General features: G+C 39.3%; 1 protein-coding gene across 9 annotated transcripts in view; it reads left to right on the top strand.

The window, feature by feature from the left end:
• Window positions 1-18,221, top strand: part of LOC126292237 (uncharacterized) — a 277,635-nt gene that overhangs the window by 227,265 nt on the left and 32,149 nt on the right. For all 9 annotated transcript variants that reach the window (XM_049986122.1, XM_049986119.1, XM_049986115.1 and 6 more), the window contains 2 exons: window positions 517-1,188; window positions 8,265-8,450. In XM_049986122.1, coding sequence (XP_049842079.1) covers window positions 517-1,188; window positions 8,265-8,450 — 858 coding nt within the window. The remainder of the gene's footprint in view (window positions 1-516; window positions 1,189-8,264; window positions 8,451-18,221) is intronic.

Genomic DNA, 18,221 nt, shown 5'->3' with positions numbered 1-18,221 from the left:
TTAGCCCTGATTCTATTTGGTGCTGTTTCACTTTTGTTACTCAAAAATAGTACAGTAGTATTACTTTGAGAGGAAAGGTACTTTGAGCAGTTGTGTAGCAGAATATCAACAATGTAGGAAAACACAGATTGCTACAAATCATAAAGAAGACATCTCAAGTTGCAGTCCGGCACACTTAAAGGACACTCACACAACGCTTTTGGCCACAGCCTTAGTCGGTAAAAGAGAGACATACACACCGTTCTGGCCTGAGATGCTGGAGTTGGCAATTATATGTGCATGAGGTGTGATTGCATGCATTGTGTGTGTGTGTGTGTGTGTGTGTGTGTGTGTGTGTGTGTGTGTGTGTGTGTGTGTGTGTGTGTGTGGCTGAAAGCTTTATGTGAGTGTCTTGTAATTGTGCATGTCTGCAACTTGATCTGTCTTCTTTACGGTAAGTAGCAATCTGTCTTTTCTTAAGTTGTTATTCCTGCCTGGAGTTTCCATTGTTTCTACAGCAGAATATTTTTGTTGCAGTGGTACAGGAAGCAAGACAGCAGACTACCCACGGCAGCCACCGTACAACCCTAATTATCACGGGACACAACAGGCACCACCTCCTTATAACCCAAATTATCACGGCACTCAACAGGCACCGCCACCATACAACCCAAATTACCACGGCACCCAGCAGGCCCCACCACCGTACAGCCCTCCAGGCCACGCGCCCCCTGCCTACAATCCGAACCAGCCACCTCCAGCGTACAGCCCCGGCCACCCGCCAGCCTATCCGGGCTACCCGACCCATCAGGCTGGATACCCTGGCTACCAACAGGGCTACTCCGGCTATCAAAACCATCCCGGTGGTTACTCTGGGTATCCCGGCCATTACGGAGGCTACGGAGGCTACCATCAGGGTTACCCGTCGTACTCGGGGGGTGGTGGTGGTGGTTACTATGGCTACCAGCAAGGTTACCCTGGATCTCCAGGCTTTGGTCATTATCCGGGTGGCTACTATCCTGGTGGTGGCTCACAGTGGAGTCCTCCGGGCTACACCTCCAGCTACAGTATGATGCCAGGGCTCTTCGGTGGATATGGCGGTGGAGGAGGCGGCTTTTTCTCGTCGAGCTATCATTCCAGCCCATTTGGATACTCGAAGAGCTTTTTCAGGCCAAGCTTCCCGACGATCATCTTCTTGCCGATTCCACAGTGAGTACCTCTAAGGATATCAGTTTATTTTTATTTCTAAAATTATCTTATTTCTTTTATTATTAAGCACACTGTACAAAATATTAGGCACCTGACTGAAAGAGCCTGCTGATTCTTTTGGAGAACTGTAGATGTTGTGGGACAGGTACCAGATGATCTTGTGACCCTCCAACTCTGATGTAAGTCAGGGCAGTGTAGTGCACAGTGTCCAGATGGTCGTGTGGAATCTGTACTGTGAGATAGGTCAGCACGGAGACTTGATAGAATGGCAGAAAGGAGGTATCGTGTTTCGAAGTGCTGATGCCCACATCGTGAATGAAGTGTCCTAATTTGTCAGTGTATGATGGGAGACCATCCAACATATCTACGAGGTATGGTGTACCTATTGCAGCCATGTAACACATTGGTCATAAAAAGATACCAACAGACAGGTACTGTTGTCTCTAGCCAATGACAATCAGTTTCAAACAAGTCAGGAATGGCTACTGTCAGCCAATGCAGTTTTATCTCAGTCAGTTTATGAGGAAACATTGTAAAGGGAACTGCATGCAGTGGGTATTTGGAGTTGGGTACCTCGCAGAAGGCCTTTGGTCATGATGATCATAAAGCTTGAAATCTTTACTGAAACAACCAAAACAGAACAATAACTGACTGAACTGACTGGATAGGTGTAATCTGGTTCAACAAGTCACCATTTTGCCTCTTTTTCACATGATGCAGGGTGTCTAGCTCACCAATGCCCGTCTGGGACATTTAATCTACATTGTGTAGAGAGTGTAATTCAGGCAGGAGATGACTGTGATGTTTTAGGGGTGTTTTCCATAACATGTCTTAGACCCACTCATCAGGCTACTGTTTCAACATTCTTGGTTACAAAGTTCTGCTCTTTGTTCATGATGAGCATGCTGTGGACACTGCCATTCGTCAAGATGACAACAGTTATGCTCTCAGTGCTGCACACAAACATTCCTGGTTTGATGAAAACTAAGGCACGCTGTTGAACCTCAAATAGCCAACTCAGTCACCCAGTTGTAGTCCCATACAAAATGCCTGGGATTATTTGGAAGGGTCAAACATAGCAGTCGGCATCAAAAAGTGGCTTCGCCTGGATATGACATATGGTACCTGAAGGATCTTATGTGTGCTCTTTCTTAACACACTGATGTCATTACCAGGGCCAGAGGATTCTTGGTGATTAATTAACCACTTCATAATGATTGACCCTTGACTTTGAGCTCATATTCAATTTACATCAAATGGCAAATGTGAATGTGTTGCACCTTGCAAGAATCTTGGAAATATCTACATTTAGTTGGTGTGTGAATAGTGCATTTTAGTTGCAAAGTGGGCTAATACATGATGAAATTCGATAGAAAGTTTGCTTTTTCAGTCAATTTTTGCTGATTGTCAACTTTGGGGAGTCATAGAAGTCAGACCGTAACTAGGAGAAAATTTTCCTTTGCACAGTTTAAAGACACAACTATCAGTAATTACAGTTAAATATTCATTGCTTTCCAACCAACCATTTTGTCCTAATAATGTCAGATGTGCATTGCCACAGTTCACACGATGTATAATGATATGTTTTAACATGTATCAATATGTATTAACAAGATGAACAGTGTAAATACAAACTCTTTTGTTGCCGCACACAGCTGTTATGGATTTATGCATATACATCTATATAAAGCACTAACATCTACATTTACATCTACATCTACATCCATACTCCGCAAGCCACCTGACGGGGTGTGGCAGAGGGTGCTTTGAGTACCTCTATTAGTTCTCCCTTCTATTCCAGTCTCATATTGTTCGTGGAAAGAAAGATTGTTGATATGCCTCAGTGTGGGCTCTAATCTCTCTGATTTTATCCTCATGGTCATTTCTTGAGATATACGTAGGAGGAGCAATATACTTCTTGACTCCTCGGTGAAGGTATATTCTCGAAACTTCAACAAAAGCCCGTACCGGGCTACTGAGCGTCTTTCTTGCAGAGTTTATCTATCATCTCCGTAATGTTTTTGCAATTACAAAATGATCCTGTAATGAAGCGCGCTGCTCCCTGTTGGTTCTTCTCTATCAGCCCTATTTGGTACGGATCCCACACCAGTGAGCAGTAATAGAGAAGTGTGTGAACAAGTGTACTGTAACCTACTTCCTTTGTTTTTGGATTGCATTTCCTTAGGATTCTTCCAATGAATCTGTCTGGCATCTGCTTTACCGATGATTAATTTTATATGTCATTCCATTTTAAATCACTCCTAATGCCTACTCCCAGCTGCTTCCAGTTGCTGACCTGCTATATAGTAGCTAAATGATATAGGATCTTTCTTTCTATGTATTCGCAGCACATTACACTTGTCTACATTGAGATTCAATTGCCATTCCCTGCACTGTGCGTCAATTCGTTGGAAATCCTCCTGCATTTCAGTACAATTTTCCATTGTTACAACCTCTTGATATACTACAGCATCATCTGCAAAAAGCCTCAGTGAACTTCTGATGTTATCCACAAGGTCATTTATATATATTGTAAATAGCAATGGTCCTATGACACTCCCCTGCGGTACAGCTGAAATTACTCTTACTTCGGAAGACTTCTCTCCATTGAGAATGACATGCTGCATTCTGTTATCTAGGAACTCTTCAATCCAATCATACAATTGGTCTGATAGTCCATATGCTTTTACTTTATTCAGTAAACGACTGTGGGGAACTGTATCGAACGCCTTGCAGAAGTCAAGAAACAAGGCATCTATCTGGGAACCCGTGTCTATGGTCCTCTGAGTCTCGTGGACAAATAGCGCAGCTGGGTTTCACATGATCGTCTTTTTCAAAACCCATGCAGATTCCTAAAGAGTAGATTTCTAGTCTCCAGAAAAGTCATTATACTCGAACATAATACGTGTTCCAAAATTCTACAACTGATCGACATAAGAGATGTAAGTCTATAGTTCTCCACATCTGTTCAACGTCACTTCTTGAAAACGGGGATGACCTGTGCTCTTTTCCAATCTTTTGGAACATTACGCTCTTCTACAGACCTACAATATGCCGCTGCAAGAAGGGGGGCAAGTTCCTTCATGTAAAATCGAACTGGTATCCCATCAAGTCCAGTGGCCCTTGCTCTTTTGAGCAATTTTAATTGTTTTTCTATCCCTCTGTCATCTATTTTGATACCTATCATTTCGTCATCTGTGCGACAATCTAGAGAAGGAACTACAGTGCAGTCTTCCTCTGTGAAACAGCTTTGGAAAAAGACATTTAGTATTTCGGCCTTTAGACTGTCATCCTTTGTTTCAGTACCATTTTGGTCACAGAGTGTCTGGACATTTTGTTTTGATCCACCTACTGCTTTGACAAAAGACCAAAATTTCTTAGGATTTTCTACCAAGTCAATACATAGAACTGTACTTTCAAATTCATTGAACACCTCTTGCATAGCCCTCCTCACACTACATTTCGCTTCGTGTAATTTTTGTTTGCCTGCAAGGCTTTGGCTATGTATATGTTTGCTGTGAAGTTCCCTTTGCTTCCATAGCAGTTTTCTAACTCTGTTGTTGTACCTCAGTGGCTCTTTTCCATCTCTTAGGATCTTGCTTGGCACATACTCATCTAATGCATATTGTATGATGGTTTTGAACTTTGTCCACTGATCCTCAACACTATCTGTACTTGAAACAAAACTTTTGTGTTGAGCTGTCAAGTTCTCTGAAATCTGCTTTTTGTCACTTTTGCTAAACAGAAAAATCTTTCTACGTTTTTTTAATATTTCTATTTACGGCTTAAATCATCAATGAGGTAACTGCTTTATGATCGCTGATTCCCTGTTCTGCATTAACTGTTTCAAGTAGTTCAGGTCTGTTCGTTACCAGAAAGTTTAATATGTTATCGCCACGAGTCTGTTCTATGTTTAACTGCTCAAGGTAGTTTTCAGATTATGCACTTAAAAAAATTTCACTGGAATCTTTGTCCCTGCCACCCATTATAATATCTGGTAAATTAAAATCTCCACCCAGAACTATAACATGGTCGGGAATTATAATCAAAATATTTTCCAAATTTTCTTTCAGGTGCTCTGACACAACAGCTGCCGAGCCAGGGGGCCTATAGAGACATCCAATTACCGTGTTTGAGCCTGCTTTAACCATGAACTTCACCCAATTTATTTCACATTTCGGATATCCGTCAATTTCCTTCGATACTATTGCACTTTTTATCGCTATAAACACAACTCCCCCTTCACTGTCCATCCTGCCTCTGCGGTACACATTCCAATCCGAGTTTATAATTTCATTACTGTTTACATCTGGTTTCAGCCAACTTTCCATCCCTAGTACTATGTGGGCATTGTGACCAATTATTAATGAGAGCAGTTCTGGGACCTTTCTCTAGACGCTCCTGCAGTTTACTGTTACCACATTAATATTGTTGTTCCCTGTTGCGTTTTGCCTACTATTACCTTGTTGCATCCCAGGAGGCTTCTCGTCGGGCCTAGGGAGGCAATTGTCCAACCTAAAAAATCCACATGTGCACTCCAGACGTGCTCCGCTATCCTTGGTGCCGCTTCCTGCATGTAGTGCATGCATGATTTATTCACGGGGACCCTACATTTCTCGACCCGGTAGTGGAGGTTGTGAAATTTGCACCCCAGATCTCCTCAGAATCGTCTGAGCCTCTGGTTTAAGCCTTCCACTCGGCTCCAAACCAGAGGATCATGATCGGTTCTGGGAAAGATACCACAAATAGTTAGCTCAGATTCCACCCTGTGAACAAGGCTTTCCACCTTCACCAACTCTGCCAGCCACCTGTATGAACTGAGAATGACCTCCGAACCCAGACAGCAGGAGTCATTGGTGCCGACATGAGCAACAATTTGCAGTCAGGTGCACCCAGTGCTCTCTATTGCCGCTGGCAGGGCCTCCTCCACATCTCGGATGAGACGCCCTGGCAAGCAGACAGAGTGAACACTGTGCTTCTTCCCCGACCTTTCAGCCACATAATCCTTGGTATTCCCTCTTGGTCGTTTCCTTCGCATCTGTATTTCATATGTAAATCACCATGGGAATTTTCTTGTTTTCCATTCTCTTTAAATGTACTAATATCACGTGTTTAATTTATTTGCTTTTGCTTCCTTATGCGCCTCATTCTGGCATATGCTATGTCACTGGACCTCTGAACAGTAGATTTCACTTTCATTGTTCACTGTTGTAATATTACCCTGTATGTTGCCCCCATTTCAATTAAAATGATTGGTTAAATAAAAGTAGACAATTCCACAATTCTGGCAAGGTGCAACATGTCGACGTTTATAATGTGATGTAACCAGAATATGTGATCAGTCAAGAGTCAATCATTACAAAGTGGTTATATTAACAAAAACAATCAATTTTTGAAAATATAATGTATCTGGATAAATAAAAAAATCTACTCACCAAGAGGAATATTATTCCATATAGATTATCCATGTTTAAAAACCAGTTAAACTATTGCTTATGGCTAATATGTCTCAGCTGAGAGGAAAGAAAGAAAACTCATTATTGTGATATGGCTGCCCCTCCCCTCCTGCTCACCATTAATTTATCAGGAGCATTGTGGCACCACTTTTCTCCTCACACCTCACATTCTCAGAGATTCTTTTTTAGTATGTTTTTATTTTTTTTATTTTTTTTATTTATTTATTTATTTATTTATTTTTTTTTTTTTTTAATGTTTGAGTAGCTGCCTCGTTCTCATTCCCTCACCTCTCTTGTCCTTCCTCCCTTGAAGAGACCTACACTTCCTAAAGCTAGCAATACTATTTTATTCAGAATTAATCTATGACTTTGCAGCCAATTGTGCATTGCTTTGAAACTCCCTGGCCAATTAAAACTGTTTGACAGACTGGGACTCGGACCCAGAACTTTGCCTTTGCTGGTGATGGCTTTACTGACTGAGCTGAGCTATCCAGCCATGGCTTATAACCCAATGTTCTGCAGTCAAGTCCTGGTCTGACAAGACAGTTTTAATGTGTTCGAAGTATTGAAACAGAGTACATTGTGCTGTAAATTGGAAGTATTAGTCTGAAAGTGACCTCTAGTCTAGACTGTGGCTTAGCCGTTCCTCAGAGATAGTTAGGAGTACTGATCCTACAAGGTATGCAGTAGAACTTGTTGAAGTTTGGAAAGTCGGAAATAGGTTGAGGCACACACTGAAATACACTACTGATGTTTCACAGTAATATTTAGTTTATATTTTTTGTGAACTGGCTTGTGGTTTTCTAGGCCAGACAGCTGAAGACTGTTTTACTTTTTTATGTATGTTTGTGTTGGCTGTACTGAGAGCTGCATCTTCTACAGGTTGGTACTGGCAAACACAAGTGTCTCTTTATGTACTTAACATATTTTTAAAGGGGATTTTCGTTCTTGCACAGTTAACTTTAAAAATTAAATTTAATATACTGGTAAGTTAGTAACATGCCCAGTAGATGATATTCACTATAAACATTTTGATGTGAAAGAGGTCATCTGGAAAACATAGAACACATTTTTTTTAAAGTGTGGAAATTGTTTACGTGGCTGCTTCTTGGCCATTTACTGTGTTTTTTCTGTATAAATATTAGCTTCATTGAACCATTATGCCATGGTATTCAAGACATTGTTAAAGAGAAACATTTTTAATCTACATACAAAAACACTTCTGCTATCTGTCAGATGTTTTACTTCTGCAGAAAGTTGTCAGAGTCTTATGGCTGTATAAGTCACCACTGAAAATATACGCTGAAAATCCAGGATAGAATGTAACAATATATTGTTACTTTACATACTGAAGTTAGAAACACTAGATGATGATGCAAATCATTTTTTCTTCTAGTGTTATACTTGTGAAAATCTCAGCTACTTTCCATCTCAGACAGATTGTTGATAGCAAATCTTGAAAGTGAAAGTGAATAAAATACTATGTGGCTGTGGCAAATATTCCCAGCTGCTTCAAGAGATATTTCTTGTATTTGCCTTTGGAAATTCCTACAATAGAAAAGTAATTTAAACTAAATATGTTAGGAGAATCTGCCTACATATTTATCACCTGTTTTGCAGCTACCACTACCCTCCAAGCATTCCACCGAGGAGGACTTGGGGCTGTGACTGCTATGTCCAGGACAAAACAGCGGTGTGCACATACAAGCTGAAGGATGACCACATACCTTCATGTGTGAGTTCTTCTGTCACTGCAGTGTTCATCCAGTCGAGGGAGGTGGACCGGCTGTCGGTTGACGCATTCAGGTCGGTGCTTATTTTATAGTAGGTGCTACCTGTGTTCAGGCGACACGCTATCACTGAAAGTGGCCACTTTGACTGTAGTCTGGAATGGGTCCAGCTACCCTAATGGTCTCTGTACTTTAGTCAGTCCCTGCCAAGCAGCATACTCATTCTTCACAAGGACAATAAGAGTGATGACTTTTATGCCTTATATACCTGGTACTGTCAAAACACATACTTTTACTACTGTATTATGAGTAAATCATATTTTAAAATTTGTCAACCATCTTCTGCTGCAGTGAGACAGTTAAGAAAAATTACTCTTTGCTTCATTTCTTGTCTACTAAAAAAAAAAAATAAGTAAATAAATAAATAAATAAATAAAAATAAAAAAATCACCTTGCTTCTTTCCTCCTTCATGACTGTTGCAGTATACAATCAGAAAATGTGATACATAATCATTAATATGAATTCATGTTAATAGTGCAGTGGGTTGTTGTAAAATAAAAATATCTTTACACTCAGCTCAAATAAATTTAATGTTAAACATTGTACTGAACTTTTAGATAGGTATAACTGATTTATGTTGGATACTTACAGTTTCCACACAAGTAAAGACAGTGAATTTGAATTCACAAGATATAGTGTGTGGGATGTGTCTTAAGAGTAAGGAATTGGAGGATTATGAATACCACCAACTATGTCTGAGCTCGACACATACTACATTCGAGAAAGAAAGCATGGAAAGTGAAGAAATGTATTCAGTACTATTGTCACTATTTGCTCGGCCCACAGAGGATAAGAAATTGAATGAATTAAAAAAGTACCAATGTGGCACTAACTATGAGCAGGGAAGAAAACATCTGAATAACAAGCTGTTTCAAACAGTAAGAAAACAGTTCTAGGCATCTCCTGGCATATTTATTACCCAGTAATGATTACATATGTTATGCAAATAGCTCTGGTTGTCACCTGTCCCTGATTTCTTTTCCAAAGTTAACATTAGCCTTGGTCAGGTTGCATTTATTTTGTGAATCTATGCTCACCTGTTCTTGTTGTGTTACACTTTCCTTATGACACTGTCCTTATTTGGTGCATTTAAATTTAGCAGCCTGTTACAGTATTGGCCCTAGTACAGATTCTTAAGGCTTGGTGTTGTGAAACAAGTGACACGCCATGTCTTTGTGTGATACTGACTCACTGATCATAGTACTGAGTAACATTACTGAGCTGCTTTACACATGCAATCCACAACATTTCTGTTCTGATTTAATTAAAAACTGCTAATTAATCAGTTCCTTCTGTCCTCAATGTGGATAGAAAAGTTTGATCCAAATAATAGAACTGCTTTTTACACAGAAGTTCTAATGCGTGTTTTCTGTTTTTTTGTGCCCCCCCCCCCCCCCCTCTCCCCCATAGGTTACTTACATAACAAGTAGTTTTGCTGATGAACTTCTAGGGATTGTTCGTTATCCTTTCATAACTTTTCATGTCGTTTGACTGAAAGATTCAGTTTCTATTATATAGACAAGGTTGGTTTGGAGCATTTGCATAAAAGGATTTTCACTGATAATTTGTATCAAAATACATACCCTCTATTCTTGAGTTCAAGACTGCAGAATGTGTGTGCACAGATATAGTGTCCACCTCTACTGAAAGAAGTTCCAATTGCAGTCGGCAATCTTTTATTTTAATTTCAAATACATTATCACAGTGACAGAACACTGGCAAGTTATCCGTATCAAAAGTAAGGTAGCTTTCTCTTGTGTTCCCAGCATTTTGCTTTCTTCTGTTTAGAGTTGCTTGGTGGAATTTTTTGCATGAGAACTCCCCCTTGCTGTTATACTGTTTATAATTTTACACTTCCCTTTAATTCTATGCTACTCACTCTAACTCTATGTCCTTGTCCATCTTTCAGTGCTCTATCTTTACGTTTCTAGCTTTTTTGATCCATATTTCAATTTTGTGATATCATATATTTGTTTTTGTATTACCTTCCTATTTGCTGTAAATGTTCTCCCTAACTGTTATTTCTGTCTTCCTTTCCAATTTCTTCACCTAACCTTTGCTCCTATTTGCCATTATTGAGAAAATTGTTTACTCTGCTCCCAAATGATCAATACCTTTCTCACAATAAGTCAATGCCTCTCATGATCCTGCATTATGACTGTCTTCTTTCCTTGTAACATCTTCAGTGCTTTACACATCTTCCTTAATTCTCTTTTTCTCATTAACTTAAAGAAAGGGAATATCAGGCTTCCAAATAAAAGGAATATCAGGTTCTGAAGAAATGTTTTGTCGCTTATCTCTATCGGCCCCCTAGGCCACTAGATTCAGCTGTTTCACAAATCTCCAGATCAAATTGGCCATGCAGAAATAAACTAGGCATAAGACATCTGCAATTATTGTATTGTCACATTGAAACTACAATCAATTGAAACCTGAAGCCAGGGTCATCTGTGAAGTACAGATAACACTGAAAGCACATTCATTACTGACATCCATGCACAGCCACAGCAGACCCGAATTTCTGTATGGAGAGAGCTGTTATTACAAGAAATGGTGATTATTCCAGACTGCTTCTGTGCTTACACACACTGAATATTTTAGAATAAAAAACATAAAATATTTCGAGAACTTTCTGGAAAAGATAAGTTCTAAATAATAAACAGATGCTGGTGTTAGGGTTTGAACTGTCAACCTGCAGCATACCACACAGTGACACCTAGCCACCATGCTACAATGTAGTAGTATAATATTTGTGATTCATATAAGGTTCTGCAATGTGCTTACATTCTATGTATGTAAAATAGGAACAGTCTCTTCTGAGGCATGCACTTCATGGTACACTATACTTGATTTAGGATTCTAAATGATATTATTGTTATTGTTTTATTTATTTACTTACACATTTAAACAAAGCTTTCAGGTCCCTTCTTGCATGTAACCAGACATCCTCAGTGAGTTAACATTACAGTATCTAAATTACATGAGCAATAAATAATACATAGTAATAAATACAGTAATTATAATAAACACACTAATTAAATCCATACACATTATGTAAGGGGATAAATGCATGCACGTGTGTGTGTGTGTGTGTGTGTGTGTGTGTGTGTGTGTGTGTGTCCTCAAGTACATCTTCTTTGTATAGACCCTCTATATACTCCTGCCTCTTTTCTGACTTCCCTTCTTTGCTTAAGACTGATTTTCCATCTGAGCTCTTGATATTCATACGGGTGGTTCTGTTTTCTCCAAAGTTCTCTTCAATTTTTCTGTAGTTGGCATCTATCCTACCCCTAGTGATATATGCTTCCACCTCCTTACATTTGCCCTCTTTCCATCCCTGCTTAGCCATTTTGCACTTCCTGTTGATCTCGTTTTTTAGATGTTTATATTCCCTCTTGCCTGCTTCATTTACTCCATTTTTATATTTTCTCCCTCCATCAATTAAATTCAATACCAATTCTGTTACCCAAGGATTACTACTGGCCTCGTGTTTTTACCTACTTCATCCTCTGCTACCTTCACTATTTCCTCTCTCAAAGCTACCCATTTTTTTTCTTCTTCTGCTGTATTCATTTCCCCTGTTCTTGTCAATCATATCCTAATGCTTCCTCTGAAACTCTCTACAACCTCTGGTTCTTTCAGTTTATCCAGGTCCCACCTCCTTAAATTTGTACCAGAGTCCACACCTGCCCCTGGAAATGTCTTACACTTTAAAATCTGCTTCTGGAATCACTGTCTTACCATTATATAATCTATCTGAAACCTTCCAGCATCTCCAGGTCCCTTCCCCATATACAAACTTCTTTCATGATTCTTATACCAAGTGTTAGCTATGATTAAATTGTGCTCTGTGCGAAATTGTACTGGGCAACTTCCTCTTTAATTCCTTTCCCCCAGTCCACATTCACCTCCTACTTTTCCTTATCTTCCTTTTCCTACTATTGAATTCCAGTCCCATGACTATTAAATTTTTGTCTCTCTTAACGATCTGAATAATTCCATTTACCTCATCATACATCTCTTCCTCACCTGTGGAGCTAGCTGGCATATAAACTTGTACTACTGTGATGGGTGTGGACTTCATGTCTGTCTTGGCTACAATAATGTGTTCACTATGCTGTTCATAGTAGCTTATCTACAGTCCTGTTTTTATTTTTTTTAAATTCATCATTAAACTTACTTCTGCATTACCCTTATTTGATTTTGTATATTATAACACTGTATTCACTTGACAAGAAGTCCTGTTTCTACTGCCACTGAACTTCACTAATTCCCACCATATCTAACTTCAATCTATCCACTTCCCTTTTTAAATATTCTAACCTTCCTGCCCGATTAAGTGATCTGACATTCCACACTTCGATCCGTAGAACGCCAGTTTTCTTTGTCCTGATAACGACATCCTCCTGAGTAGTCCCCGCCCGGAGACCCGAATGGGGGCTATTTTATCTCCAGAATATTTTACCCAAGAGGACACCATCATCATTTAACCGTACAGTAAATCTGCATGTCCTCTGGAAAAATTACAGCCGTAGTTTCCCCTTGCTTTCAGCCGTTCGCAGTAGCACAACAGCAAGACCGTTTTGATTACTGTTACAAGACCAGGTCAGTAAATCATCCAGACTGTTGTCCCTGCAGCTACTGAAAAGGCTGCTGCCCCTCTTCAGGAACCACACGTTTGTCTGGCCTCTCAACAGATACCCCTCTGTTGTGGCTGCACATACATAAGGGCTAACTGTATCGCTGAAGCATGCAAGGCTCCTCACCAACGGCAGGGTCCATAGTTCAAGAGGCGGGGGCAGGGGAGGGCGGGGCGAGTGACATGACATCATAAACAGCAAGATGCATGAAAAAGTGCCATGTCATGATGCATAGTATTTAGATTTATTACTTCTGTGCTACTCACTTTATTTGCAATAAATTTTACAGACATTATCCACATATTCCCCGCCCCACCATAAACAATGGATCTTGTCATTGGTGGGGTGGCTTGGATGCCTCAGTGATACAGATAGCTGTATATGTTCAACCATGTTAATAGTGTATCTGTTGAGAGGCCAGACAAACATGGGGTTCCTAAAGAGGGGATGCATCCTTTTCAATGATTGCAGGGGCAACAGTGTGGATGATTAACTGATAAGGCCTCGTAACATCAACCAAAACTGTCTTGATGTGCTGGTACTGCCAACAGCTGAAAGCAAGGGGAAGCTACAGCCGTAATTTTTCCTAAGAGCATGCTGCTCTGGTGTATGGTTAAATGTGATGTCGTCATCCTGAGTAAAATATTCCGGAGGTAAAATAGTGCCCCACTTGTATATTCAGATGGGAAACTATGCAGGAGGATGTCATAAGGAGAAACAAAACTGGTATTCTTCAGACTGGAGCATGGGATGTTAGACCCCTTAATCGCAGAGGTAGGTTAGAAAATTTAAAAAGGGAAATGTATATGTGGAAGCTAGATATAGAGGGAATTAGTAAAATTTGGGGTCAGGAGAAACACAACTTCTGGTCATGTGAATATAGGGTTATAAATACAAAATCAGATAGGGGTGATGCAGGAGTGGATTAATAAATAACTAATAAGAAAACAGGAATGTGAGTAAGCTACTATGAAGAGAATAGTGACCTCACTATCATAGCCAACATAGACACAAAGCTCACATTCACCACAGTAAAAAAAAAGTTTGTGCCTACTAGCTCCACAGATGATGAAGAGATTTAAGGAAAATTATTCAGATAGTTAAGGGAGGCAACAGTTTAATTATGGTGGGAGACTCGAATTAAATAGTAGGAAAAGAAAGAGAATGAAAAATTGCAGTTGAATATAGACTGGGGGAAAGGAAAGAAAGAGGAAGCCACCTCGTAGAATTTTGCACAGAGCATAATTTAATCATCACTAACACATGATTTAACAGTCATCAAAGGTGGTTACATATGTGCAAGAGGCCCGTAGATACTGGAAGGATTCAGACTGATTGTATAATGGTAAGGCAGAGGTTTTGGAACCAGATTTTCAATTGCAACACATTTCCAGGGGCAGATGTCTTTTCTGACCTTAATTTATAATTATGACCTGTAAATTAAAACTGAAGAAACTGCAATAAGGTAGGAAATTAAGAAGATGGGACCTGCATAAGTTGAAAGATTCAGAGGCTGTTGAGAGTTTCAGAGGGATCATTAGGCAATGATTTACCAGAACAGGGGAAAAGAATACAATAGAAGACAAATGGGTAGCTTTAAGAGGAGGAGGAGTTAAGATAGTTGAGGATGAAATAGGTAAAAATACAAGATGTAGTAGAAATCCTTGGATAATGAATTTAACTGATAAAAGAAGGAAGTATAAAGATGCAGCAAATGAGGCAGGTGAAAGGGGATACAAACCTCTAAAATATGAGATTGACAGGAAGTGCAAAATAGCTAATCAGGGATGACTAGAGGACAAATGTAAGGATTTAGAAACATAGTTCAGTAGGAGAAAGATAGATACTGTGTACAGGAAAATTAAAGAGGCATTTGGAGAAGAGAGAAGCAGCTGTATGAATATCACGCTCTAAGATGGGAAAGTTGAAAGATGGAAGGAGCATATAGATGGTCTATACAAGGGATAAGAAGTTGCAGGCAATATTATAAAAATGGAGGAGGGCACAGATGAAAATGAGATGGAGAAATGATACTGAAAGAAGAATTTGACAGAGCATGGAAGATCTAAGTCAAAACAAGGCCCCAGAAATAGGTGACATTCCATCAGAATTGTTGATAGCCTTGGGAGAACCAGCCATGACAAGACTCTTCCAACTGCTGTGTGAGATACGAAACAGGCAAAATACCCTCAGGCTTCAGGAAGAATATAATAAATCCAATTCCAAAGAAAGTAGATGAGAAAAGTTTAATAAGTCGTGGTTGCAAAATACTAATACGAATTCTTTATTGAATACTGAATAAAAAACTGGTAGAAGTTGATCTCGGTGAAGATCAGTTTGAATTCCAGAGAACTCTAGGCACACACGATGCAGTACTGATCCAATGACTTATTTTAGAACATAGGTTAAGGAAAGGCAAACTTCTGTTTATAACTACGAACTTGCAGCATGCTGGAGGTGAAAAACAAGTCCTCAGTTTGTCTTTTAATTGAAATAAATGGTTGTGGCTTCATCATAAGTTGCATTTTTTATTTCTTGATGTTGACTAGTTTTGGACACTTGTATCCATTTTCAGACAATCCATGCTGTGTGACAAATACAGGGGAAAGCCCATGTACAGAAAATGCCCCTGCAGTAATCAAAGCGTTATGTGGCTGACTTAACAGCTGCAAATTACACCACATGGGACAGAGCTTAGAGACAGACATTTATAGCATTTGTAGACTTAGAGAAATCTTTTGGCAGTATTAACTGCAATACTCTCTTTGACATTCTGAAGGTAATAGGGATAAAATACAGGGAGCAAAAGGCTATTTACAACGTGTACAGAAACCAGATGGCAGTTATAAGAGAGAAGGGACATGAAAAAGAAGTGTGTGAGACAGGGTTGTAGCCTCTTCCCAGTGTTGTTCAGTCTGAGCAAGCAGTAAAGGATACCAAAGAAAAAATTAGACTAGAAATTGAAGTTCGGGGAGAAGAAATAAAAACTATAAGGTTTGCAGATGGCATTATTATTATTATTATTATTATTATTATTATTATTATTATTATTATTATTATTATATCACAGATGGCAAAGGACTTGGAAGAGCAGTCGAATGGAGTCGACAGTGTCTTGGAAAGGTGGATATAAGATGAAAATCAACAAAAGCAAAATGAGGATAATGGCATGTAGTTGAATTAAATCAGGTGATGCTGAGGGAATTAGATTAGGAAATGACACACTGTGAGATTCGCTACTTGGGCAGTAAAATAACAATGATGGTTGAAATAGAGAGGATATATAATCTAGACTGGCAAGGGCAAGAACAGCGTTTCTGAAGAATAGAAATTTGTTAACTTTTAATATTAATAATCAATAGCCTCAGTTGCACCGTTTACCTAGAATTTACCTAAGTTTCAGTCGGGTAACCCAACCTTCTTCAGAATAACAGTAACTACCATTTGTCCATAGTGGACATTGTCAAGCTAAAACTATAAATCCATAAATTATTGTCAGACTGTAAAACTTACCTGAAACTGCCTTGGCCCCAATTTGTGACCACAATGTGGCAGCCACGGATGCTGTACTGGAATTCGGTGATGAAGAAAACAGAGTGTGTGAAAATCTCTACAATTTGTAGGCCCCAGAGTTCCTTCTTAGATGGCTCAGAATGCATCCTATCAACTGATTCCTTCTTTTAGTCAAGCTGTGCCATAAATTCCTTTTCTCCATAATTTAATTAAGCATGTCTTCATTAGTTATTGGATCTACCCAAAGAATCTAAAGCAATTTCTATGACACCACATGTCAATAGGTTCTATAATTTTCTAACCTGAGCCATTCATCATTGGCATATCAGTTCCACGTTTCACTTCCTTACATGGCTACGCACCTTACAAATGTCTTTAGAAAAGAGTTCCTAACACTTAAATTTCTATTACATGTTAACAAATATCTCTTTTCAGGAGTCATTTTCTTGCTATTGCCAGCCTGCATTTCATATCCCATCTTTTTCGGGCAGCTCTAGTTAACTTACTGGCCAAAGAGCAAAACTGATCTACTTTTAATGTCTCACTTTCAAATCCAATTCCATTAACATTACTGGATTTAATTTTCCTATACTGCATCAGCCTCGTTTCACTCTTGTTGATGATCATATTATAAGCTCATTTCAAGACACTAAGCATTCCATTCAGCCAGTCTTCCAAGGCCTTTACAATCTCTGATCTCTGATGGAAGTACAGTGTCACTGGCAAACCTCATCAACCTCATCCCCCTTCTCTCTCTCTCTCTCTCTCTCTCTCTCTCTCTCTCTCTCTCTCTCCCTCTCTCTCTCCCTCTCTCCCTCCCTCTCCTTTTCTTCTTCTTCTTCTTCTTCTTCTTCTTCTTCTTCTTCTTCTTCTTTTTTTTCCCCTCTTGAACTTTAGTTTCCTTTGCTGCTTGCTCAATGTACATATTCAGTATCATAACAGGTAGACTACAACTCTGACTCACTCTCTTTTCAACCACTGCTGTCTTTTTACAGCTACAATTGCACTCGGTTTCCTGTAGAAGCTGTAGATAAGCTTTTGCTCCCTGTATTTTATTTCAGCTATCTTCAGAATTTCAGAGTGTATCAGCCAGCTTTGTCAAAAGATTCTTCTAAATCTCAAATCCTATAATTGTAGCTTTTACTTTCTTCAGTCTACTGCTAGTATTAGTCATTTTGTGATGTTTTAATGTACAGAAGTGTAAAATTATGCCATTCACAAAATGAAAAAATTGTAGTATTCTATGACGATAATAGTGGGTCACAATTGGAATCAACCAACTCATGCAAATACCTGTGTTCTCTGCCTTGAAGGGATATGAAATGGAAAGATCACATAGGCTGTGGCAGACCTCGGTTTATTGGTAGAATACTGGGAAAATGCAATCAATCTGCAAAAGGGACTACTTACAAATCACTCATTCAAGCCATTCTAGAAGATCACAAAAGTGTTTGGGACCAATATCAAATAGGACTTAACAGGAGATATTGAATGTATACAAAGAAGGGCAGCACAAATGGTTACATGTTTGTTTGACCCATGGAGAGTCACACAGTGATACTGAACAAACTGAACTGGGAGACTCTTGAAGATAGATGTTAACCATCCTGAGAAAGCATACTTACAAATCTTC

Source organism: Schistocerca gregaria, chromosome 9, assembly GCF_023897955.1.
Source record: "Schistocerca gregaria isolate iqSchGreg1 chromosome 9, iqSchGreg1.2, whole genome shotgun sequence".
Lineage (NCBI taxonomy): Eukaryota > Metazoa > Arthropoda > Insecta > Orthoptera > Acrididae > Schistocerca > Schistocerca gregaria.
This window is presented reverse-complemented; position numbering and strand designations above follow the sequence as displayed.